The following is a 27,241-nucleotide window of genomic DNA, read 5'->3' as shown; positions in this document are numbered from 1 at the left end:
AAAGGGTAAGTGATGTAAGGTTATAATTGATAGCGGGAGTACTGACAATCATGTGCCCATAGAGATGATGGAAAAGCTTGGGTTAACAAGGAAAGCACATCCTGCACCTTACAAAGTATCTTGGCTTTAGAAGGGTCATCAAGTCATCGTGACAGAACAGTGTAATGTGGAAATGCAGATTGGCACATACAGAGATGTGATTTTATGTGACATAATGCCCATGGATGTATGTCACCTGTTATTGGAGAGACCATGGCAATTTGACCGAAAGGTGATTCATGATGGAAGAAGAAATACATACACCATAGAAAAGGATGGAGTTAAGCATATGTTGCTGCCAGTGAAGAATGATACTAATAAAGAGCTGCCTGAAAATAGTATGATGTTGGTGAGTGGTAAGGAACTGCTACAGGAGGTTGATAAAAGCGAAGAGGTGCATTTCGCTATCATGGGAAGGCCAAAGGTAATTTTAACCTCCACAAATTTAAATGATTTGCCTGAAGAAATTCAATCTGTGTTAAATAATTACATGGATATCATTATGGATGAATTGCCGAATGAATTACCACCGGTTAGAAGTATAAGTCACCATATCGACTTAATACCAGGAGAAAGTCTACCTAATAAAGCTGCATATAGATTAACCCCTCAGGAAAACACAGAAGTTGCAAGACAGGTTCAAGATCTGATGGACAAGGGACTAATTCGAGAAATTCGAGTCCGTGTGATGTGCCAACGGTGCTTACTCCGAAAAAGGGAGGAGAATGGCGCAAGTGCACCGATTCCAGTGCTATCAACAAGATAACAGTCAGGTATAGATTTCCTTTGCCCAGGATGGATGATTTAATGGAATGTTTAAGTGGATGCAGGTACTTTACTAAGATAGATCTGAAAGGCGGGTATCATCAGATCAGAATTCGGGAAGGCGATGAGTGGAAAACAAATTACAAAACCAACAGTGGATTGTATGAGTGGTTAGTGATGCCTTTTGGTCTCACTAATGCGCCCAGCACATTCATGAGACTAATGAACAAGGTTCTGAAAGAATATACAGGTAAATTTGTTGTTTTTTACCTTGATGATATTCTAGTTTTTAGCAAAAGTAAACAGGAGAATTTGAACACTTGAAGTTAGTTTTGAAAACTCTACAGAAAGAAAAACTACTAATCAAACTGAAGAAATGTAGTTTCATGAAAGAGGAGCTGGTATACTTGGGATTTGTGATTTCCAGAGATGGTTTGAAAATGGATCCGGAGAAGGTACAAGCAATCAGAAACTGGCCTACTCCCAAGAGTGTATTCAAGGTAAGGAGTTTCCATGGACTTGCTAGTTTCTACCGAAAATTTATAAAGGGATTTAGTCAAGTTTGTGCACCAATCCTTGAGACAATCAAGGAGGCCAATCAGCCATTTCGTACAGAAGCAGCTGATAGGAATTTTAATTTGCTGAAAAAGAAGATAACAGAAAAGCCTATTCTAGCATTGCCAAATTTCGAGAAAGTCTTTCAAGTGGAAACTGATGCAAGTGGAGAAGTAGTTGGTGCAGTGCTAAGCCAAGAGCAAAGGCCGATAGCATATTTCAGCGAGAAGTTAAATGATGCAAAGAAAAAATACTCTTCCTATGACAAAGAATTTTACGCTATTGTGCAGGCATTGAAAAAGTGGAGGCATTACTTGTTGCTGAAGGAGTTCATCTTATATTCAGACAACCATGCTTTGCAGTTTATTAATAATCAGCCAAAGCTAAATCAGAAGCACGCTAAGTGGGTGGAATTTCTGCAAAGTTTCACTTTTGTAATAAAGCATAAAAGTGGTAAGTCTAATAAAGTGGCAGATGCATTAAGCAGGGTAAGTTTTCTTTTGCAAGAATTTAAAGTGGGTGTTGTAGGTTTTGATGAAATGATAGAAATGTACAAGGATGATGAGGATTTTAAAGACATCTACACTACAGTGCAGAATCCGGTGAGCCATAACAGAAGTCAATGGATGGATTACCTTATTCAAGGAGGCCTGTTATTTAAAAGCAACAAATTATGTATTCCTAAATGTTCAATGAGAGAAAACATCATTAAAGAGAACCACAGTGGAGGAATGTCTGGCCATTTTGGAAAAGACAAAACTTTCGCTCAGGTGAATGCTTTTTATTATTGGCCTAAAATGCAAACTGATATTAAAAAGTTTGTTGAGAAATGCAGGGTATGTCAGTATGCCAAAGGAAGGAGTCAGAATACAGGTCTGTATCAGCCATTACCCATACCAGATCGACCATGGGATGCAGTGAGTATGGACTTTGTTCTGGGTTTACCAAAAACTCAGAGAGGAAATGATTCTATTTATGTTGTTGTAGACAGATTTTCAAAAATGGCCCATTTTATTGCTTGTAAGAAGACTAATGATGCCACACACATAGCCAATTTATTCTTTTCTGAGATTGTAAGATTGCATGGTTTACCTGTGAGCATTGTATCAGATCGAGATACTAAATTTGTAGGGCATTTCTGGAGGAAACTTTGGAAGAAGCTAGGAACTAAAATCAGTTTTAGTTCAGCCTACCATCCTCAGACAGATGGACAAACTGAAGTTGTGAATAGAAGCTTAGGAAATATACTAAGAAGTCTGGTACATCAGAATCCCAAACAGTGGGATTTGGCTTTAGCTCAAGCTGAATTTTCTTACAATGACACACCAAATCGAAGCACAGGAATGAGTCCATTCCAGATCATCTTTGGAATGCACCTAAGAGGAGTATATGAGCTAAGGGACTTGGGGAAACAAGAAACCAGAAGTGAAAGTGTTGAAGATTTTGTTGAACAAATGTACAAGCTACAGGAAGAGGTTAGAGGTAAACTACACGACAGCAGCAAGAGATACAAGCAGAGAGCAGATTTGAGAAGGAGAGAAAAAGACTTTCAGGTAGGAGATTTGGTCATGGCATATTTGAGGAAAGAAAGATTTCCTACAAAGAGTTATAATAAGCTGAAACTGAAGAAGATAGGACCCTGTAAAATCAAAAGGAAATTTTCAGCCAATGCATATGAAATTGAGTTGTCGGAAGGAATGGGAATATCCCCCATTTTTAATATCGCAGACTTATATCCATTCAAAGAGGCAGAAACAAAATTGCAGACTGAAGCTACAGGTGATGAGGTTCAAACTTTGGATTGGGAAGAATAGGTACCAAAAACATCCAAGAAAGATGTTGAAGCTATTTTAGATCAAAGGATATCCAAGAAAACTCGAGGACAGACATATTTTCAGTATCTTGTCAAGTGGAAAGAGCAGCCAATGGAAGATTCCAGTTGGCTAACTGCAACTGAATTGCAGAAATACGGCCTAAATCCTGAAAGTTTAAAGAACCAATCTTTTCTTCTCCGGGAGTCTGATGCAGGAGCATCGGAACTGGCCAGCAATGTGGAAAATTGTCCGCATGTTGTGGCTTGACAGGGTGAAATTCATTGCTATGTATTTAAATCTAGTTTGCTAACGAGGTCGATTTCACAAATAATGAGTTATTATTGTAATAAGTGTGTCTATCTTATTGATAAGGTTTGTTATAACAGGTGTGTGTGAGTGCTAATAGATAGGAGTTTTATTTGTTAGAATTTTTTTAGTGTGTGATTTGTAGAGCGAAAGCTCAAAGGGAATAAAGGATGGTTCTATTGTAGATTCAGTGTTTGATTTCACTTTCAGCGCTGTTGAACTTGGTAAGATCAAAAGACGTAAATACAGGAACTGGAGTTGAGTTAAGTTCAGTTTTGAATTGAATCGGCGAGGAAATTTGTATTGGCATTGTGTGAACCGGCAGCAATCAAGGGAAGATACATTGTGTTAGTTGTAACGGTTCGGCACAGTTGACATCGGAGCGGAAGTAGCAACATATCCCATCCTACTGCCATAAAACCATAAATAACATTACATTCAGTTGGAAATGAATGCAGTTCCAAAAATTACGGCATTAGCAATGAATGACATCTCACTCCAGTGAATCAGCGATCCAAAAAATGGTGCATGCATTGGTGTTATCGACAGAAAAATCTTTGGAACGGATGGTTTAGGAAGGGAATAATTTTCTCCGAAAGCGGATTGTCAATCGCCATTCGGTTTTGACAACTCCTGCAAGTGGATCTGGAAGCCTCCAAAGAAGGAAGTCGAGAGTCAACTGGTTACGGGACCGCCAAGTTCAAATGCGATTTTCTTGTTAATGGTTTTCATTGACAATCACTGTATTCATATCTGTGTTACTAATTTATGTTTATGTTAAAAAAAAGAGGAAAAGGTGCTTCCCAAATAGTATCTCATTGCTCAGCCCTTTGTTAAAAAAAAAATACGCAGATCTCTTATGAGATAGCTACATTTCCCCGGTTGCAATTGGTGTCAAGGTCACGTCAAAAATGTCTGGGCGTGGATATATGGTATAAAAGCGTGTTAACGCAGAAGAATAAAAGGACTGGGTTGTTATTTTTCAATTGTTGTATATGGTCACCATATGTATGCCGCACACGTTTTGTTGTTTAAACAATGGTTTGTCTCTTTATATGGTTTAAAAAGAACTGTATAGATGCGCCCTGTATGAATAAAGATAGTTTAGTTTCGTTCCGGTGTTTTTTTGTTGAAACCAGATTTCTATTTCGGTACTCTGGCATTTTAGAAGCCAACACGATTTATTTGTTTAATATACTATCAGCCATTACTTGCCAAAACAAAGAAGAGTGCGTTCGGAGTTCAGGGTCATCACACATAATTTCAATTAGGCTTCAAATGAATTGAAATAAATTCAAATCATACATCATTGGTATCTTTCCAATAATATACACCAGCAGTTTGTTTTACTTCATGCCACAAAAATTCAAACTAGATATTTGTTCAAATTATCATTTATAAACATAACTCATCCGGTTAGCTCAAAACATAACCATCGTAATCAAAATGATAGACCACATATAACCATCATAAATAAAAAACATAGATCACATGCATAATGAAAAACTAAATTAAAATACTGATGCTTATCCTTTAAATGGTTCTTTTCTTATGTCTTTGTTCTTTCTATATGCACACTAGATTAGTTTCTATACCAAACAAGCACAAAACGCCTTCACTTCTCTTCAATCATGTACACATACACATAGTGTACAGCACACATATACAACTGCACACAACATACAACACCATACAATACATGCACCTACACTTGTCATACAACACATACACCTACATCTGGTATACAACACAACACATACACCTACACTTGGTGTAAAACACCACACATACACATACATTTTCCATACAACACACATATAAACCTACACCTAGTTTGCAACACAACGCATACACCTACATCCAACATACAACAAAACACATACACCTACACCTGGTGTACAACAAAACACATAGACCTACACTCGGTGTACAACACAACACATAAACCTACACATAGTGTAGGTGACAACACAATACCTATACCTACACTTGGTGTACATCACAACACAATACATATATGTACATAGAGTAAAAACAATGAATACACATGTCATAATGCCACGACTACACAATGCAAATACATAGTACCACATGTACACAACATGACATGTATGACGGACACACAATACCACATGTACAAAATGTACAAAGTAACACCTATGCACAACACCACTAGAAAAATGTGTACACAACACCACATGTACAAGGTACCACCTGCAGAACGTGTACACAACGCCACATGATCATAGGACCACCTGCACAATGTGTACACAACACCACATGTACACAACACCATATACACAATGTGTACACATCACTACATGCACACAACACCACATGCATGACATGTACACAACACCACCTACACACAAAGCTCCATGTACAAGATGTACACAACACGACATTCATACAACACCATATTTACAATTATGCACACAACACCACATATACATAGTACCACATGTACAGCATGGATGCAACACCATATGTACACGACACTGGATATATAACATGTACATAACACCATATGTATGAAACATTGTATATGAAATGTACATAAAATCATATGTACACAACACAACATATCCAACATGTGCATAACATCATGTATACAATATGTACAACATATATACAACATTAGTATTACACATACAAAGATGACATTGTCTCTACTAGGAAACCTTTCTTGAAGTTTCTTTCCACCATCCATGCTTGTCCCATCATGCCTTAGATCACACTCCTTTCATTCCATTAAAGTATCGCTCAGCATTAACTGCCATAGCCTAAACAAAGACATAGTATAATCACACAATATCAATTCATACCAACATGATATTGACCTCATAGATCTATCAAGGATACTTTTCCCACTAAATTCCTTATAAACTAGGAACCTCCTTATGCCATTCACCTGGATAAGCAACCCTTCCTCCATAAGAATGATACCTAACGACCATGTCAAACAACAACATTCATACAAACATATATATACATATAAACATTAGCATAAAGAATTCATGATCCTTGATGAACCTGTCAGATAACAACATACATCCATATATATATATATATATATATATATAACCATTAACATAATCATGATCGAAACATAATTACGAGATATCATAAGGTATATGTTAAGAGCACTCCCTATATCTGTGCACATGATGCACAACATTGAGAGAAATAGTTTCCAACTTACCCAAGGCATATTTTACCTTAATATTATTTAGTTTAAATATCTTGTTACCTTTCTCATGAGTACCCTCCCATTGTCCATTTATCACCATGGACCTAGTGAATCCAACTAGCTTTCATATTCTTTCCTTCAATTGACCTTTACTCATTCACTGGGATTCATTTGGGTCTTACATTACCTATTGGGTCCCATTCATCTCTCCTCAAGCTCCATTAACTTTCCTCTTTCCCAAACCAATTTCCAAGACCCTCAAAACATAAAAGGAAAGAACAAGGAAAGAAAAGAAGAAAAACATTAACAAATAATAGAAATATAGAACCACAACAAAGTGCTATAGCCATACACTAAACGTAAAAAAAAAATACAAATCATGCACAAACAAATCATAAAACACCAAAAGCACAAAACCAACAACAGACGCCATGACTCAATCCCATCCAAAGGAAAGATTAACACGAGACTTCCTCCAAATTTCATTGCAACCTACTTTTCCATGAAATCCCCTGTATCATACATCCATAAACACATAATTGTCAATCCATCAGTAAACATAGAAACATACCAATTATCTCACCTTGTTGTGCTAAACACATTTCCTTGTAAGTGAACACGTTCATGCCATTACTCAAGGGACTCCAATTCCCTTGACAGATATAAGTACAACTAGAAACTAGTTGTTATACATGTCCAATACATGTTCATGAATATAACAAATCCACCTAATGTTAGAGAAAATATAGGTTAGTAAGACTTCTTGTATTCATGCAAACCAGTTATTCATTTGGAATGTGGTTTCCAAATGTAGCCAAAACAATTCTCATCCAATTCATTTATTTTACATTTTACCTTACTGCAATCAAGTCTTAGTATGTGCTATCACATCACCAAACTATTGATTATATAAACAAACCAATTGTTACCTTATCATGCTAATATCAAGAATATTTCCCTACAATTTCTCACACATGTGAGCCACACGTTCCAAACATCAAGGCATCATGTCTTTTAATTCAAAATGAACCTTTACCAAGACTAACAACCATGTCATAATCTACTCACAACCATTAGTCGTAATACTACAACTAGAACCTACTTTCACTCAAGTACATATCCATTGTATGGACACATATCATGTTAGTACCACCATCTTAAAAGAAAATCATTTCTTCATGCAATTTTATAGACACATACTTATATCATCAATAATGAAACTTTCAAAAAATAGATAGATGACATAATAGACACCAAACACTCAAACACCAAATATCTGACACAATCAAACATTTAAACACCAAATAGATGACATAATTGAACTCATACCTTAATGTAACTCAGGGGAGGCTATCACATATGCACAAGTTAGTCCAAATTAGTATGACACAATATCACAAGTATATCGAAGAATACCTGAATATCATAGTCATGACCATCTATATAGGCCAATCTATATTAGCACGATACATATAACATCAAAAAATTAATGCAATGACCATAATAATCAAGTGTATGACTGCAATGCATACAATAAAATGTTGCTACCATGCATGACTATCTCACACATGCACATATGACAGAATTGATGACTAGCATCTATCACACATGTAACTACAACAATAATAGAATTCCATACATGTATATAACCATAATTATTATACCAATTACTAGCCATCATACTTGTATGAAAAACATACAAACTTATGGCAATCTTCTCTTACCTTGAGGTGTCATGCTGAAATCTCACTTTGATAATTTGCTTCTTATGCTCTATCTCAACAAATAGATTAGCATCATGGTCCTACAAATTACAACTCTAACTATGACAAGGCATTTATAACAATCACACAGACAAGTAACATGCATGCATGACTAACACATTCCACCCATCTAGTCCAAGATTTTGAACCTAAGAACTCTGGTACCATGTTGTAACACCCTCCTCCCACACATACCTAGGCTTACTGGTCCATGGGGATAAATAGGTCATGACTAGTTACTATGATATGATTCAACTCCCCAAGTATAGTTAAACAAGTGGAATCGATGAACCAAAACCAAACTACCATTGCTTAGGAGCTACAGGACCCCAAGAGCTAACCAATCGCTACAGGTGCCCAACCCCTGACGTAACTCACTTTTTCACTAACATCTAATCTCAATGGTTCCCATGAACCTTCTTCCTAGCAACTGTAGTCTAAGTTACTCAATTATGTGCCAACGACCCCGACATCTGAGCCACTTTTTTAGGGGTAGGACCCAAGCCTCTATCAAGAAATCAATGAAACTATTTCAAATGATAATTAACATAGAGAAAAATCCTTTAATGCAAAACTTGGAGAAGGAATAAACCTAACCCTTCCCAACCATGACATAAATTTTGTCAAAAACATCATGAATAAGCAATTCTGTGTTGGCCCACAATTTTGGTCATGTTTGTTTATCATAAACCCACTTACTTACCATCATATTCCACCCTATTCCACTTACATATGATTAATTTTACCCTTATTTTTCATATTCAGGTAATTAGATTAAGTTTTTCAATTTTTAGACTTTTTTTTTAATTGCGTTTTAAAATTAATTTTAGACTGCATTAAAAATTTTCATAATGGTTCCACTAAAGTCATATGTACAGGACAACTGGGTGTCATATGAATGCATATTTGGAAATCTTAGGAAACACAGATGGATGAACATCTATTGGTTCAGTCAAACTGAGCAAATACAAGCCCGTTGAACACTGGTCAAACTTGACCTGTCACCCATAAATCCATATTAAAAAGGGGTAGTTTTAGGATTTTTTGGAATTCTTCCAGATTTCTTGTAACTAATGGATAGCTTCGACCTAATGAAGTGGGATAACATTACTGATGTCTTTTTCATACTTTTTAGCTTATATGGTTATTATTTTTCCTATTTAAAGAGATAAATTCATAGTTAGAACATGTAGAAAAACTTGAAGATTATTATTTTGAGATAATTGAAGACATAGCTTTTGTTTCTTGATTTATTTGTGTTTTCTAGAGTGAATTAGTTGTTTCAGATGAGTATTTTAATAGTGTACCAGTAAGGAAGGAGGGCCTCATACGAGGCTAAGTACACTTTGTTGTATGATGTTCATATTTGTGCATATGTTAGCTTAATTCTCCATGTTTATTATATTAATTTGTTGTAAATATTTATAAATATATTTAATGAGAATTAATTTTATGGCCATGTGTTAAGTGAAGATTGCTTCCTTTTAGTAATTAGCTTGAATGTGGAAGGACAACCGGGTCTCCTACAAAAGAGCCTCTTCTCCATGAGCTAGGACTAATATTGAACAAGATTCACTTCTTTCAAAGCTTTCCTAGATTAAACTCATATGCTTTCATTACATTTTGTTATGTTTACTTAGATATGGGCAATGTAATTATATAAGTATTGAGGAAGGATAACCATGTCTCTTTGAAAAGAGCCTCTTCCATGTCTTTCTAAAATACTCTAATTTCATTGACCAATCATGTATGCTTCTATGAAATAGACTTAAATGTTTTTGCTTAGTTGTGTAGAATGATTTATATTTGTAATATGCACTTCTCTTCTCATAATTACTTTCTATGTTAGTTCTTATCCAAAAATCCATAAATTATGGTTTTCTTCTAAGATTACCAACTTGGATTGATAGTAAAATTAATGCCTTAATTTACACAATAAATTGAGCTGCGATTTTTGGCGCCGTTGCCAAGGAAGCATATTTTTGATATAATTAATTAGGAAGATCATTTAGAAAATATAAAAACAAAACCATAAAAGATAAGTAGGATTTCTCATTATGGTTATTTATGCTTAGATATAGAGATGAAAATGGTAGATACATAATATAATACCCCCCAACTACTAAACTGTTGGTAGAAGCATGTATACCTCCATTGGAATTAACTAGAGAAGTTGCTGGAAAACCAACTTTGGAACAATTAAAGGAAAAACAACTTTTAGTACAAAGGTTAACTCTTGTTGAAAGACAAACTTTGTTAGCTTATGAAGTGAAAAGAAAACAGAAAAAACATAAATACCTTCCATTGGAAAACGAAGAGAAACAAGAAAATCAATTGATTAGCCTATTCTTGAACAAATATATCTTCCTTTCTTTGAACAAATAAAACAAGTTGAATCTTAAATTGATATTGAAACATTTCAAACTATCAAAAAAGATATGGCAGAAGAAGGGAAATGATCTACCATCCTCACTCCAGAACAAAGGTTACAATATGAAAAACAACAAAAAAAATGGAAAATAAAAAGAGAAGAAGAGGAAATAAGAGAAGCAGAAATGGAAGAAGATGGAAAAAGAGAAAATGATTATAAGAGAATACAAGCTAAAGAAAATGATGAAGAAGTTACCTTTGGATTTCCGATTGTAGATACTAGAGAAATCCTAAGAGAATAAGTAAAAATGAAGAATATTCCACCTTCAGTTTTACCAAATTTCTATGGAATGTCCTCTGAAGATCCCGATTCATTCATGTTTGTATTTGATATTTTATGGAGAACTTATGGTTACACTGATGCTACACATAAGCTATGTCTTTTTCCTACTACTCTTAAAGCAACTGCATTAAAATGATTTATGGGATTACGAGAACACTCTATTACTTCTTGGGAAGAAATGAAGAAAAATTTTCTTAAGAACTATCAAGCCTATTGTAGCCCTAGAGATTCAAAAGAAGATATTTTTATAATGTCTCAACGAGAAGATGAGAAATTGGAAGAATATTTAGAATGATTTCTTTACAACCTGCAAAAATCCAAACAACATTCTCTAAATCCTGATACCAATAGAACATTTTTTCTCAAAGGGACATGAGATGAATATATTGAGATTCTCAATGTGATGGGTAAAGAAGACATTTCATACTTACAATTTGATGAGATTGTTGAATTATGTCAAAATTACTCCAAAGGTAGAACCAAAATAGGGAAAACAAATATAACTTCTAGAGCTTCTAAATTAGCAAAAAGAGGAGTGACAAGAGCAGAAATAGGAAATTTGTTAGAAAACTTTAAAAAATATATTTTGAGTACCTTAGGAACACAAGTTGATGTATTGAAAGAAAAGAAGAAACAAGAAGAAGAAGAACAAAGAATGTCAATCTTTTCTCCTAAGGGTAGGAAGAAGCATCTTTTACGAAAATGTCCTTTGGATAATATACATGTTTGTGGACTATTACATAACATCATGTTATAGACGATTGTCCAACGTTAAAAGAGTTGCAAGAAAGTCAAATAGAAGAAATTCAAGGATTTTATTATATGGCACCAAGAAGAGCTTGGAAACCACGTTTTGCAGGTACATCTCAACGTTTTCCTGAACAATTTCCCCAAAATTTTCAATATCAAAATTCATGGAATACTCCTATGCCATGGAAGGTTTGGCCTCCTCAGCAAAACCAAATCCAAACATCACACAGTGGGCGAGGATATGCTTATGGAGCCCAACCTCTGCAACAGTTTTACACTCAATAATATCAATATTATCAATTATATCAACAGCCATATCCTCAACAATAATTCCCATATCAACCATTCCAACAATCCACTCAATCAAATCCTTTTACACAACAATGAATGCCTGTAGCTTCCATTTTTATTTAAGACTTATTTTCCGTTTTATCACAAAATGAAAGAAAACTAAAAGAGATTGAAAAATTGAACCATTATGTAAAGGTCATGCAGGTTCAAAAGGCACGATCAAGCAATAGCTTAATGAGTACGATGAGGTGTGCTGCGGGGAAGCAATGAGAACGAGGATTAATTAAAGCTCAACCCCCGCAGTTGACCGTGACATTAGAATGGTTGACCACAATGTGAGGCCTAAAGTTACTAGGGGATTCAACCTCAATGAATTTCCCATATATTCTTTACCCCGGCAAAGTTTAAAAGAAATAAAGTGTTTTGTTTGTTGATCAGACGGCTTTTGAATGTGAACCCATGAGAAGATCTAGGCCGTCCGATCAACAAGCCATAGATCTGATGACAATCAGGTGGGTAACTAATCGGATGCGATGGCATATGAAATATAGTTTAACTCGTTGAAGTCCAGGCCAATCTCAGCCATCCATTGAAAGAGACGAGATCCGAAAAATGTCTGGTGGAAAGGTAATCAGATTTTATCGCTAAATTTGGACACGATAGATCATTAAATGGAAGTTTATATTTCCTATCGGGTCCATATGGGAGTCAACGAAGCATTGAAAAGGTAGACTCGATAAGGTTTAGTTCAAATAGGTTTAAAGTCTCATATGTTCCGAAGGATTGGATCATTTATTAAATGAGTGATCGGACTGTTCACGTACAACTAAGGCAGACCCAACAGGTTTATGAATTAGATTGTTAATCCTTTTTAGTTCCATGGTAAACTATTCCATGTAAATTATTCAATTCCATTGTTTAAGCAAAATAACCAAAGTTAGAGGTGGATGACTAAAACTCCAAAGAAAGGTGATTGGTCAGGTTTCCGTATGTTTTGGCCAATCAAAACACTCCCCATACATACATGGGCCCAAGTCCACGCACAGGGTTTTGTCAAATATAGTTTATTATGATTAAAATAGTTTAACCATTATTAAAGCATCTATAGAGAAACTTCATCAGTAGCCAAGAAACAAATCTGAAAGTGAACAATCATCATCATTTTTCTAAATTCTGTTATTTCTTGTTATTTTATTTAGGAGGTTTCTTTTATTCTCTATGTAATATTTTGTAATAATGTTCACTTTGGACAGTTAGGAGAATAGTTAAGTAGTTTGACAGTTTTTGCAATCATCGTCTTATAATGTATAAAAAGATGAAAATTTATGGAGAAGGTTTTCGAACTTTGGAGAACCTGGATACTAGGCCACTGTATTCCTATTACAACTCTTGATTAATGAAAGAATCAGAAGTTTTCCACACATTGTTAGGTATGATTTTGTGACTTCTCTGCTATGTGTCATCATATGTTTTCTTCCTTTAAGTATGGTAAGGAAGCTATAGGTATTTATTTCCTTATGTAAATGAAGTTAAAATCTCTTAAAAGAGCACTCCTATACTTGAAGTTCTTACCTCTACAATTCTTCTAAGTTACAGATAGTAGTTTTTTGTGTAAGACAACATATTATATTTAACTTCTCGAAGTGTCACAGGCAGTAGATCCTGTGTAAAACAACATATTGTCTCTGACTTTTTCAAGCTTTCCTTATTTATCATTTATATTCAACAATAAAATGGAATTCTAATATTTTCATGTCACCTAAGTATTGAGGGTTAAAAACCAAGTCTCCCAGGTCCTTCATGGGAACACAACATACAATTAAGTGACAAACAAGTGACAATCATTGTAATCATTAATGTCTTAAGCACAATTTCTACACAGCCAGGAAATTGGTTTCTTAAGGTACAACACCTGCACTAACTCAACCTCAGCAACTTCATTTGCCTTCTAATCAACCAACACTGATACCAACTAAATTAATATCTCAGCCAATAGAAAATCTAAGTAATACAGTGGAAAGTCTAGCATATAATATGGAAGAAGCAATATTATTTCCTACATATTCTATTCTTCCTATTCAAGACATCGACTTGAGGTCTGGAAAAGTACTACAAAAATATTCTCCACCAATCATAGAAGAACAAATTGGAGGAGAACAAGTAATCAAGTTCAAAAAAGGAATCAAATTCAAAATAGTAATACTATTATGACTCAAACACCACCTTTACCAGAAATGTTAGTCGATCATAAACCTTCAATTTCTCTTCATGAATTTGATATTATAGATGAATTAAAGAATGGTTATGTCAAAATTCCTTCTTTGCAAGCCATTAAAGAAATTCCAATTTATACAAAAATAATAAAGGATTAATTCATTAAGCAAACTAGCAAAAAGAAAAGAGATCCACCCACAATCCAAGTCATTGGAAAATTAGCTAGTCTCATGTCTACAAAAAAATAAATTGAAAAATATATTGATCCTAGGATACCTATGGTTACCATTTCAATAAATAAATTTTTAGTTCCTAAAATATTAATTGGTCTTAGAGTTGTTATAAATCTCATGACAACAAAAACTATGAAGTTTTTAGAATTTCCAAAAATCGGACCTACTACTACAATTTTAGAACTAACAGATAGATCTAAAGTTGTACCGGAAGGAATACTTGAGGAAATCATTATTTCTTTGGATTCATGGGAATACCTTGTATAATTTGTGATTTTGTAGCCAAAAACAAATCTAAGAGGCCATCCTTTAATTCTTGGCAAACCATGGTTATCCACAACAGATGCCTTCATTGGTTGCAGACTAGGAAGCATGATCATAGCGCATGGAGATGAAAGGAGACATATTACACTCTATCCTCCTACTCAATATCCTTGTTTACTATCATGGCTTGATGAAAAACAAAAAAATACTCAACCTATTCTAGGCATTAATCAAGCCTTTAATTTTATAGAAGATGAAGAAAACGAGGATTTAATAGACCTTTTTATCTCAGAACCTGATATTTCTGAACAATTACGAATAACACAATATGAAGATGCAAATCATGTTTTAAATCAATGTTTTCACAGAAATTTTACCATTCAATCATTGCACAATTCATTTGAAAGCATCTTTCCTGTATACTCAATTACCAAATCTGGAAGAAAAATTGTTGAAATCAATCCAGGAAAGAATCTAAATATTGGTAATAATCTACAATCATCACAAGAACAATGGGTAATTGCATTATTACATAAATATTATAATATTTTACCTGGGACTATACAGACTTGTAATGAATCCATCCAAAAATGTGTATCCATCACATTTACACAGATGAAACAATCAAGCCAGTAAGACAACCACAAATAAGAATGAATCCGATGATGAAAGAGATAGTGAAGAAGAATTGAATAAACTCTTATAGGTAGGATTTATCTACCCTATCTCTGATATTCAATGGGTTTCTCCTTTATTTGTGGTATCAAAGAAAAATGACAAATGGAGAATATGTGTAGACTATAGGGAACTGAACAAAGCAACATTGAAATATCATTTCCCACTACCATTCATTGATCAAATACTAGACTCATTAGTAGGGAAAAAGTTATTTTGCTTTCTTGATGGATGTAGTGGATACAATTAGATCAAGGTAGCATTAGAGGATTAGGATAAAACCACATTTACTTGTACATGCGGTACATATGCCTATAGCATTTTACCTTTTGGACTATGTAATGCACCTGCTACATTTCAAAGAACAGTCCTAGCTATCTTTGTAGATCTTGTACATGAATGTGTTGAAGTTTACATGGATAATTTTACTGTTTATGGAAATCCATTTGATGATTATTTAAATAATCTTGAAAAACTTCTAAAAATATGTATAGATACAAACTTATCCCTCAACAATGAAAAGTGTTTTATGATGCTAATTGAAGGGATAGTTTTGGGACACCACATTTTTTCTTATGGAATTAAGGTAGACCCAACAAAGATACAAGTCATTGTAAACTTAATGCCACCAAAAACATAGAAATAAGTAAGAATTATCTTAGGATATGTAGGCTACTACAGAAGATTCATTGAAAATTTTAGTAAGATAGAATTACCCTTTTCCAAATTACTTGCAAAAGACATTGAGTTTCAATGGACTACAAATTTTCAAAATGCATTGGAAAAATTGAAAGAAAAATTGTCTATAGCACCCATTCTCAGAGGAGAAAATTGGCCATTACCATTCCATATATCTAATAATTCTTCAAATATAGCTATAGTATCATCTCTAAGACAAAAAGGAAATTATTTTAATTATGCCATTTGTTTCATAAGAAAAAAATCAACTCCGACAGAATTAAACTACACAGTAACTAAAAAAGAAATGCTAGTTGTTGTCCATGCAGTGAATAAACTTAGGAATTATATAAAAGTTTGTCAAGTATTTTTCCATATAGATCATTCAACCATTAAATATTTAATGAACAAAACAATTACCAATGGTTGAATTACTAGATGGATGTTATTCATGCAAGAATTTAATATCATTGTTTTAGATCGACTAGGAAGGGATAACCAAGTAGCAAATTTTCTATAAAGACTTCATTCTTTTGGCGATCTTATATCTATGTCAGATAACTTCCTTATTTTCTATAAGAAGTAAAACCCCATGGTTTTTAGATATATCTAATTATATATCATCTAGAATATTACCATCTCATTTCACCTGCAAGAAAAAAAGGAAAATAATTAGAGACAGCGCAAGATACACTTGGATTAATGGAGATCTTTCTAAAATGGACCCAATCTTTTAATTAGGAAATGTAAAAGAGAATATGAAATTATTGATATTCTAAAAACATGTCATGATGAACCATATGGTGATGATTTTGCAGGGAAGATGACAACATACAAGGTCTTAAGTTAGGGCTACTATTGGCCATCACTATTCAGAGATTCAAAGACTTATGCTAAAAGATGTTATAAATTCCAAAGAATAGGTAGACATGTAGTTTCAGATGAAATGTCATTGAAATTGCAAGTACCTGTAAAGCCATTTGAACAATGGGCTCTTGACTTTGTGGGTCCTATCAACCCACCATCAAATGGTAAGAAGTACATCATAGCATGTACTCACTATGTAACAAAATGAGTGGAGACTAAAGCAATGAGAAAAGAAACAATAACTACAGTAGTTTATTTTCCTTATCAAGAAATATTTGTAAGATATGGAGTTCTAAGGAAGATTTTCACGAATCAAGGGAGATAGTTCACCTCTAATCTTGTTCAAGACCTAACAGAGAAATAAAAGATCAAGCATTAGAAATGAACTCCATACCACCCACAGATGAATGGACAAGTTGAATCAACAAACAAAGTACTTGAGAAAATCATGACAAATACTTGCATAGAAAATTTTGATCAGAGAAGCTGAATGAGGCAGTATGGGCTTATAGGATAACATGGAAAAATACTACTGGATTTAGCCCCTATCAGCTCGTTTATGGAAAATAATTTTTTTTGCCAATTGAATTTCAAATACCTATGTATAAAGTTGCAACAGAATTGGGACTGGACCTGACAGAAGCACAACAATAGAAAATAATGCAACTCAATGAACTAAGCAAGATCAGAAAACAAGCTATAGAACATGTTAGCATTATGTTAAAGGTCTTACTCAAGTGTTGTCCTTGATGGCAACTCCTTCAAATGAAAGATCATAGTATAGCAGGTAAACAACAAGAATGGAGAAAGAAAGGTATACGCAGGTTCACCGTTGACCAAGCTGCATATACACGCAGTTTCACTGTATAAAAAGTAGTGTATACGAAAATGTATACGAAGGTTCACCATTGATCAAGTCGCGTATACACGCGGGTTCACTATATACAAAGGCACGTATAATGTACACCCGCACTTTCACAGAAGGAAAGGCACGTACATGTTGGAAAACTAAGTTTTGGTCCGTGGTATTTGGTCCATGGTATTTTGGTATTGATCCATGGCATTTGGTCTGAGGTATTGACCCTAGGTATTGGGTCCAAGGTATTGGTCCTATGTGGTTTTGGACCACGGTATTGAGAGAGGCCTAAACCTATATAAGGAGAAGAATATCATTAGGCCAAAGTGCAAGTGTGAAAGTGATGAATATCTGATGAAGTGTGAGATCTAGTATGTTGGTTATGGATTTGTTATACTTTTCTTGATCTGAACCAAGGATGCACCTATGCAGTTGATGATGGATGATGGATCAGGATCATAAGGCTTGGAATGTATTATCATTATGTGGTTTGATCATGGATAGACTAGATCTGAATTATTGACGCAAGTTTTATTGTATAAATGTTATGATCTAGGTATGACTAATGTCTGGAATAGCTGCAAAGTTATGAGTCAATATTTACGGATCTGTACACAGGTTCACTTTGGTAAAAGTGCATATACATGCTAGTTCGGCTCATCAGAGTAGCATATACAGTATGGAGTATGATATTTGAAGTTGCAGTTGCATTTGGTTGTTGTTACAGAATTCTGTGGTCTTCTCTGTATTCTAGTGACTGTGTTCTATTGACAGAGTTTCATTGTTTTAGTGTTGGGTGATTCAGGGATTGATGATGCAGGTGTAGTTGATGGGTGAATTGCAATGGAGATTAATTTTGTGCTTCAATGTTGTTGATGGGTCCAGTATGAAAATTGGATGAAATGTGGCCTTCAGATTATGGTGATGTGCTTCAGGAGTATCTAGTATGAAAATTTATGAAACGTGGTCCGTGGAGGAAGAGAGAAGGTTGTAGCTTTCTATAGACCACCACCTATGTACTGGTAAACATATCGGTCAGTACAAGAGCCACGGGGGTGGAGCTCCCTTCACGTAGCAGCTCGAAAAAAAGTGAAGGTTGGAGCTTTCAGTAGGCCAGCGCCTACGTACTAGTAAACATATCGGCCAGTACAAGATCCACGGGGTTGTATCTCCCTTCTAATAGTAGCTGGAGAATGAGAGAAGGTTGTAGCCTTATGCAGGTGGGTACCTATGTATAGGTATGAGTCTGCACCAGTACAATATTGTAAATAGGTCTTTCTTATATTAAAGGAACATGGCAACAGGTGGTTTTTTCCTGCATTGGGTTTCCACCTTATATCATGGTGTTCATGTGTGTTTCTTATGTGTGATGATCTGTTCTATTTTATTGCACCTATTTATTGTTTATATGGTTAGTGAAGTTCTTATGCACTGGTCAAAGATCAACATATAATGGATTCACTGAATCATAAGTTCACTAGATATACGCTAGTTGTATTAAACACAATTGTGTGTACACGCGGGTTCCATTAACTGAAGTAGTGTATATGAATCTCATTATGGAAATGAAAAAGTTAGTGATTTGCTAATACTAATTCACCCCCCCCAGTATTATTTCCAATAGAACATACATCTATAGTTCAATAGCAGAGAATCAAATGGCATGACAAATTCATTAAAAAAAAAAAATCATAAAGGAGAGTGGGCACATATTTTCGACTCTAAGTTCAAATATTTCAAAGAAAAATTTACTAATCATTGGCTTGGGCGATATGAAATAGAAGAAATCTTTGACAACGGAGCAGTAAAGATAAATACAATTGATGAAGCAACAATTTTTTTCTGGTTAATGGTCATAGACAAAAAGTTTGTCATAAGCCTATAAACATAGAAGACTTTGTGAAAATAGTTTTAGAAGACAATGATATATAAGTACTGGAAAATAATAGCAATATGCCTTCCTTACTTCCAGAAAATAAAAATAAAAAAAGTCAAAAAATAATGAAATATTTTGGTTGTGAAAATCTAGGATACTGACACAATACAAACTCGAATTTATGTCAGAAAACCAACATTTTGGCCAATATGAATTCTCTTTCATGTTTTTCTTTCCATTTTTACTTTTACACGATCATTCTCCAAAATTTAAAATACTTGAGGACAAGTCTCAAGATCAACAAGGGAGGGAGATTCATAATAAATCAACAAACCATGCAATGGTTTAATATGAAGCAGTTCTTCTACAGAAGGGACCTAAAACATCATCATCAAAAAGTATCAGTAAGGGACTTGAAAAAATCAATATTATATAAAAAAGGGATCTGCATTAACATTTATCAGTAAGGGAACTAAATAAAATTAAGATCAAAGGGATCTGAAGCAACTACAAATATCTATCTACAGTGCATTATTGACAAGAATTCATTTTGAACAGTTAAGTGATGACAAAAGAGTAATGAGCTATCAAATCAAAGGAAAGTACTGTAAGTTTAAAATTATTTTTCTTAAAGCCTTTGATTTTGATTTGTTTTTCCTAAGATTGATAATTTAGTTTAAAAGCTTGAATATGCAAAATCCTAGCCATATACATTATATCATTACCCTACACATTTATTCATTCATTATTCCACTATACATTCGCATCTCAACTATATCATTTACAAATTTTGACTAATCTTTTTTACCACATCTCCTTCCTTTTCACTTGTCTATACCATGAAGAAAGATTAGGTTATGCATCTACAAAATCATGATAAAAAAGTTAGTATCATTGTAAAAAATATTTGATTTAAAATGTCATAAAACTATGGTTCTTAAAATCAAATATATGAGAGAATATGATGAATAAAGTGAAAAAAGAATACAATGATAAAAACACAACAATCAAAAGTGCACATAATGGGTAATGGTATGGTATGAGTATATAAAATTCGTTGAAGGCATGCATTGAAGGTATGAGTATAGTGCATAAAACGTAAATCAGAACCTAAGGTCCTAATTAAAAAAATGTCTAAGGAGTACACAATCATAAATCATGTTGTGGCAACATCGAATTTGACATCAGAGGGATAATTCGAAAATGGTCAAATTTTCAAAGGTATGCTCTACGGTCATCATAGCTCACCCAGCTAAAAAACATAGTGAATGCACATAGTCCTCTGACATAGAGGAAGACTCTAATCCATAGAGGAATGCTATGAGAAATAGAGGAATACTCCGAGACATAAAGGAATACTTTAAGTTGTAGAGAATAAGCTGTAAAAAAAATTCCATAAGCTCTGATCAGAGAAATTATTGAGCCATGCAAATTTTGAAAAGAGCACCATAAAACCCTGTGCTATGTAGAAAAAAAGAGAACAACAAAGAAATAAGGGAAGCACCAAGCAACGTGGATAGTTAAAGAGGAATTTGATGGTGCTTTGAAGAAGGAAGATTTTGCACCAAGCTCCAACATAATCCCCGAATTACACATAGAATCCCTTTAATTATGCAGTAAACTCCCAGTGAAGTTAAGAATCAGTCCCTTCAATAGTTAAAAAATCGATTTGGAAAATCGAACTTCATATTTTTTTGAAATGTGTCACATGAGACTTTAGTTCGAGAATTTGTTTGCTATTGTTGTCTTCAAAATCCCATCACACTTGTAAAATCAATAATTTCTCAAGATGTTAGGAAAATAGTTTTAATTAAACTATATGACTAACATGAAGAGAAATCATTAACATGGAGTTTCAAAAAGTTCCTCTTCTAGTTTAGGTATCAAACAATGATTTCTTGATGCAAATTTCGTTAGGCATTTTTCACAGTAAATGTTTATAGCATGCATATTTAGAAGAGAGAAGCTCATTTTCTTTCTCATATTTTGCATAAGAAAACTTTGCAAAACGAAAAGACTTAAAAATCTAATTACAAAACATAGAGGACATTTATAGTGAAGTTTTTTTTTGTGTGTTTTGGGTCTTTACACAACCACTTTTTTTCTCTCCTCTTCTTCATTCATAAGACACAGAAATTGAAAGCAAGGAGAGTAGTTTCATTTGTTTTAAAGCTAAGGAGAATTGGTAAGTAAATATACCAAAATTATTGTTGCATATTTTGTTGTCATAATTTTTTTATGAGGTTTTTTACTGGGCAAGGATATATTAATTGGTATATAGAGAACATGGCAACAAAAATGGAACCAAGAGATTTCAAACTAGAAAATTAGAGTAAAGATGCAGTGGAAAAATTGTTTCAAGCAATATTACTTGAATTCCTTAAAAACTTTAATGGCCATAATACAAGATTACATAGCAATTCATCCAAGAAAATGAAAATGGGCCAATCAAGGTGGTTGAACTTCCCATATCAATAAATGAAACATCTATATCTCAAGCTTTAGAACTACCTTTAGAAGGGGAAGAATATCACAAGGTTGCATTTTAAGGAGAAAGGATGGACCCTTTTCCTAGAAAAATTGAGGAAGGGAACCTTTGATAGATCAAAAGGAGTTCAAAGGAACTGGTTTAGGGAGCTTGGTTAGAATTAGTTCTAATCATCAAGAAATATTTCAGTTGTGACTATAGGCACATCATAGTCTACCTCTATTATATAAAACTACTACATCATATTAAAGGAGACTTCAAAATCAACATCTGTTACTTATTTTCGAAGAGCTTGAATAAAATGATAGAAGGAGCCAAAAGCAAAATAAAAGCTCAATACCATTGTGGGTTAATTAAAATACTTGTTCAATATCAAGTGAGAAACAAAGGGATACCTTGGAAGGAGTTCTTGTTCAAAAATAACTTTGAAGAACAGGAAATAGGAAATGAAGAAAGGCTTCAGCGGCTACATATTACAAAAATCAATATGAATTCCCCTTCATATCCTAGGACAAGATCTAAAAAGAACAAGATAATGTTATGGTCGAAGAAGAAAAATCATGTTTTTTCCATTCCAAGGAAAAGAAGGAGGAGATCACAAGAAGGACCAAGTAACCAAGAGGAAGACCCGTAACTTGAGATTTTTGAGAAAGAACATCTACAAACATCGAAACAAATTGATGAAATCACACACAGATTGGAGGAGGAAGCTCGGGAAGAGCCTATAGAAAAAGGATCTTATTTTGAGGATCCTTGGATAAAAGCCACTTCGTCGCATTTATATGCGAAGGAGGTAAAGGAAAAATTGCACAATGAGGAAGATCTGAAGAAAATAATACAGTTGACTGATGAGATAAGGGAAAGAAAAATTATGGAAAGACACTTGAAGAAGGAAAACAAGATGTACAAGGAAAAAAACAGCCACATGGCCCAAGAGAACAAGAAATTGGAAAAGAAATTCAAAAGCTTGAAACTCAAAAGATGCTCATTTCAAAACAAGCTTATAGATGGCTAAAAGAGAAGAAACTATGGCAATACAAATATGAAAAACAAAAAGTAAAAGATTCCATCTACAAAGCAAGGGAACATAAGTGCATTGATATTTTACTTCAAGTTTTACAAGAGGAGGCTACAGGTATAGGTATAGGTACAGCAGGGGAATTAACACTCAGAAGGTCCAAGCGAATGAAACAAGCATGAGGACATGCTTGAACATCAGCAAGGGGGAGATGTTGGCCTTTAATTTTGGTCATTTTTTGTTTATCATAAATCCACTTACTTACCATCATATTCCATCCTATTCCACTTCCATATGATTCATTTTACCCTTATTTTTCATATTCAAATAATTATATTAAGTTTTTCAATTTTTAGAAATTTTTGTAAAAATTGGGTTTTAAAATTAATTTTATGCTACATTGAAAATTCCCGTAATAGCTCCATTACAGTGATATGTGTAGGACACCTGGGCAAGTGTTGAATGTGTATTTTGAAATATTAGGAACCATGGATGTATGAATATTTATTCGTTTGGTCAAACTAATCAAATGCAAACCCGGTCAACGCTGGTCAAACTTGACCTGCCACCGAGAAATCCCTATTAAAAAGGGGCAGTTTTAGGATTTTTTGGAATTCTTCTAGATTTTCATAACTAGTGGATGGCTTCAACCTAATGAAGTGGGATAACATTAATTATGGTTTTTTCAGGCCTTTTAGCTTATATGTTTATTAGTTTTTCTTTTTAAAGAGAGACATTCATAATTAGAACATGTAGAAAAAATTGAAGATTATTATTTTGAGATAATTGAAGACAAAGATTTTCTTTCATCATTTCTTTGTGTTTTCTGGAGTGAATGAGTTGTTGTAGCTGATTATTTTAACAATGTACCAACAAGGTTGGAGGGCCCCCATACCAAGCTAAGTACACTTTGTTGTATAATGTTCATATTTGTGCATATGTTTGGTTAATTTTCGATGTTTATTATATTCATTTGTTGTATATTTATTTAATGAGAATTCATTTTATGGCCATGTGGCAAGTGAAGATAGCTTCCTTTTTGTAATTAGCTCGAATGGGGAAGGAAAACTAGGTCTCTTAGAAAATAGCCTCTTCTCCGTGAGCTAGGACTAAGATTGAACAAGTTTCACTTCTTTCAAATCTTTCTTAGATTAAATTCATATGCTTTCATTAAATTTTCTTATTCTTACTTAGATATTGGAAATATCATTATAAAAATATTGAGGAAGGACAACTACGTCTCTTTGAAAAGAGCCTCTTCCTTACTTTTCTAAAAGAGTCTAATTTCATTTACCAATCATGTATGCTTTTATGAAATAGACTTAAATGTTTTTTCTTAGTTCTGTAGAATGATTTATATTTGTAATATGCACTTCCATTCTCATAACTACTTTCCATATTAGTTCTTATCCAAAAACCCATAAATTGTGGTTTTCTTCTAAGATTACCAACCTGTATTGATAGTAAAATAGATGCCTTAATTTACACAATAAATTCAACTGACACAATGTACAGGTCAGAAATAAACATATAAACATAGTGGTATCATACATATCTGACAATTGTCAAGAGGGTATCATTCCCTCTCATAATGGCTGCAAAATCATCTATTAGGTCATGCATTCATTAACATTTCATTTACTAACAAAAACATGATGAGAGCCATAAATCAAGTATGTCATAAAACCATGCTTATAACCAACATATAACTAGAATAATAACAATGATAGAATATCGATCAAAGGCATATAATAACAAGTATAGATACTCATGAAATATAAGAATAAAAGCTCTTTTTTTAACAAATACAAATCCAACCAAGCCAGGGACTTCCATGTACCACCTGGCCATAGATTGGGCTAAACCAAACATTTCTTTTAGCCAATCACCCCCATGCCATATTCCATGTATGAATGTGGGAATCACAACAAAACCAACCAGGGCTTCCTCAGGCTTTATCGTGTATCCCACCATTACTAGTCAAGGGATTTATAGACCAAAAAACCTCATCTATACACCAAGATTTATCGTGTGTCCCATCATTACTGGTCAAGATATTCCTAGGGAAAAATCTAAACATACACTACCATGCTTTACCACAATCCCACCAAAACCAGTCAAGGGATTACTAGGCCCTAAACAAGCATGAATGCGTGTGTATTTCTTCACTAATACCTTGAGGTATTTTCCCATATCCACCCTCAGGATTTACCATGTGTCCCGCTATTACTGGTCAATGGATTCCTAAGCCTTTGCTAATTTTCCTGATACCACCTCACCCTATTCGAAAACCATAGAGAAATCCAGCTTAACCAAATGAGATAACCTCATCACACCATGGGTATCTCGAAATGACAAGGTAAGCTTGAAAACACAATCAAACCTAGAAAAACCCATGTCAATGACAACAAGAGAACCAAATACACACATGCATGTACCATGCATGCCAAAGCTAGCAAGGAAATCATACATGTAACTCGATACCTATAAGTAATCCCATTGTAGCCACTTGATCCAACTCTTCCTTCCTTTATATTTTCTTTCGTTTCCTCTTTTGTGCTCCCTTTGACTTCCTTTTCCCAATGCTAGAGTTCTCCAAAAATGTTATAACTGTACAAGAGTATGAGAAAATAGAGAGAGAAAGCTCCAAAACTGAGCTCGCCAAAGCTAACATTCACAAAATCCATGAAATGGTCCTCATAATCCTTTTTATCATTGAGTCCTCTATTTTCTTCATTCTGCACTCTTTTCCTTCAATTTTGTCCTAACATGCAATCTCTGACCTTTCACCTTCCTTTTCTCCTATTTTCCATTATTTTCATAAATAAAATCCCATTTAATGTTTCTTTTCCTTTTCAGATCCTTTTCCAATTAGTTTGCTAATTTCCCTTAGCCTTAATAAACCAAATTAACACCCAATAGGATGTCCTGCCCAACATTCAACTTAGAATACATGTCCCATGACGTTGGTTTTATTTTTTCCCTTACTAACTCTATAACATGGATTTTTAACTAGGGTTGTTACAGGTTTCCCTTCTCTTCTTGTTGAATCTTCTCTTGGATATCCTTTTCACCATCGTCCACATCATATCATTCTCATTTTCCAACTTTTTCCTCAACTAAAATCTTATATTTCTATCTCTCATGTCATGTGTTGGAAACTTCTTATTTCTATCATCATCCTATTTCCCTAAATGGAATAAAAATTTGTTATTATGATATATTCTTTCTCTTGTCTCATCTCCCTTGGCATCTGCAAACACATAATCACTTTGGAAATTCAATAATATATCTTCTCTAATTCACTTTTATAACAATTTAACCTCTTCAAAGTTCATGAGTATTTCATAAAAATTAATCTCTTGATCATTTATTTAATCCTTAATTTGGCTATCAATGCAAGCTGATTTTGTCCTTCAGATTGGTCCTAGTGATTGTGATCTAATCATTTTGTTGGTTGATAATGTATGGGTTTCTTATTTGATTCCCTTTATGAGACATTTTTGTCTCATTTCCCATTCTAACAAGTTTTAGATTATGTCCTCTGCCAATGCTTTGAGGAAGCAGTCCCTCATTTTCTCCTCTCTTTGTGATAGTTGTAGGTGACTTCTATCCTTCATCAGATTCCTAATTTTCATTTATATACAACTTTCTATATTTGAAAATATAAGTCTCTCTAACCTCATTTGAGATATTTGTTCTTAGATATCCAAGTTGATATAATCCCTTCTTGTGGACCATGATACTCTCATTTAGTCTCTTCTCACTATATTCCTATTTCCTAAGAGGTAAAAAACCATTATTCAATGTTGGTTCATATGTATTGTCTTCTTCCAATTCCAATTTTACATGTTAAATTACAAATTTAAATCTAGTACCATTTCTT

At 33.9% G+C, this 27,241-nt stretch overlaps 1 protein-coding gene across 1 annotated transcript; it reads left to right on the top strand.

Moving 5' to 3' along the window:
* Positions 1–214: 214 nt before the first annotated feature.
* On the top strand, positions 215–3,440 carry LOC149179964 (uncharacterized). The gene is made up of 5 exons (XM_089413717.1): positions 215–463; positions 640–812; positions 870–1,054; positions 1,234–1,304; positions 3,324–3,440. Exons 1-5 carry the CDS (start codon positions 215–217, stop codon positions 3,438–3,440), a joined length of 795 nt encoding a protein of 264 aa, XP_089269843.1.
* Positions 3,441–27,241: the final 23,801 nt, after the last annotated feature.

This window comes from Pinus tabuliformis, chromosome 3_2 (genome assembly GCF_031772625.1).
Source record: "Pinus tabuliformis cultivar Carrire ecotype Pingquan chromosome 3_2, CPIR1, whole genome shotgun sequence".
Taxonomy (NCBI): Eukaryota; Viridiplantae; Streptophyta; class Pinopsida; order Pinales; family Pinaceae; genus Pinus; species Pinus tabuliformis.
Note: the sequence above shows the minus strand (reverse complement) of the source record. Positions and strands in the feature narration are given on the sequence as shown.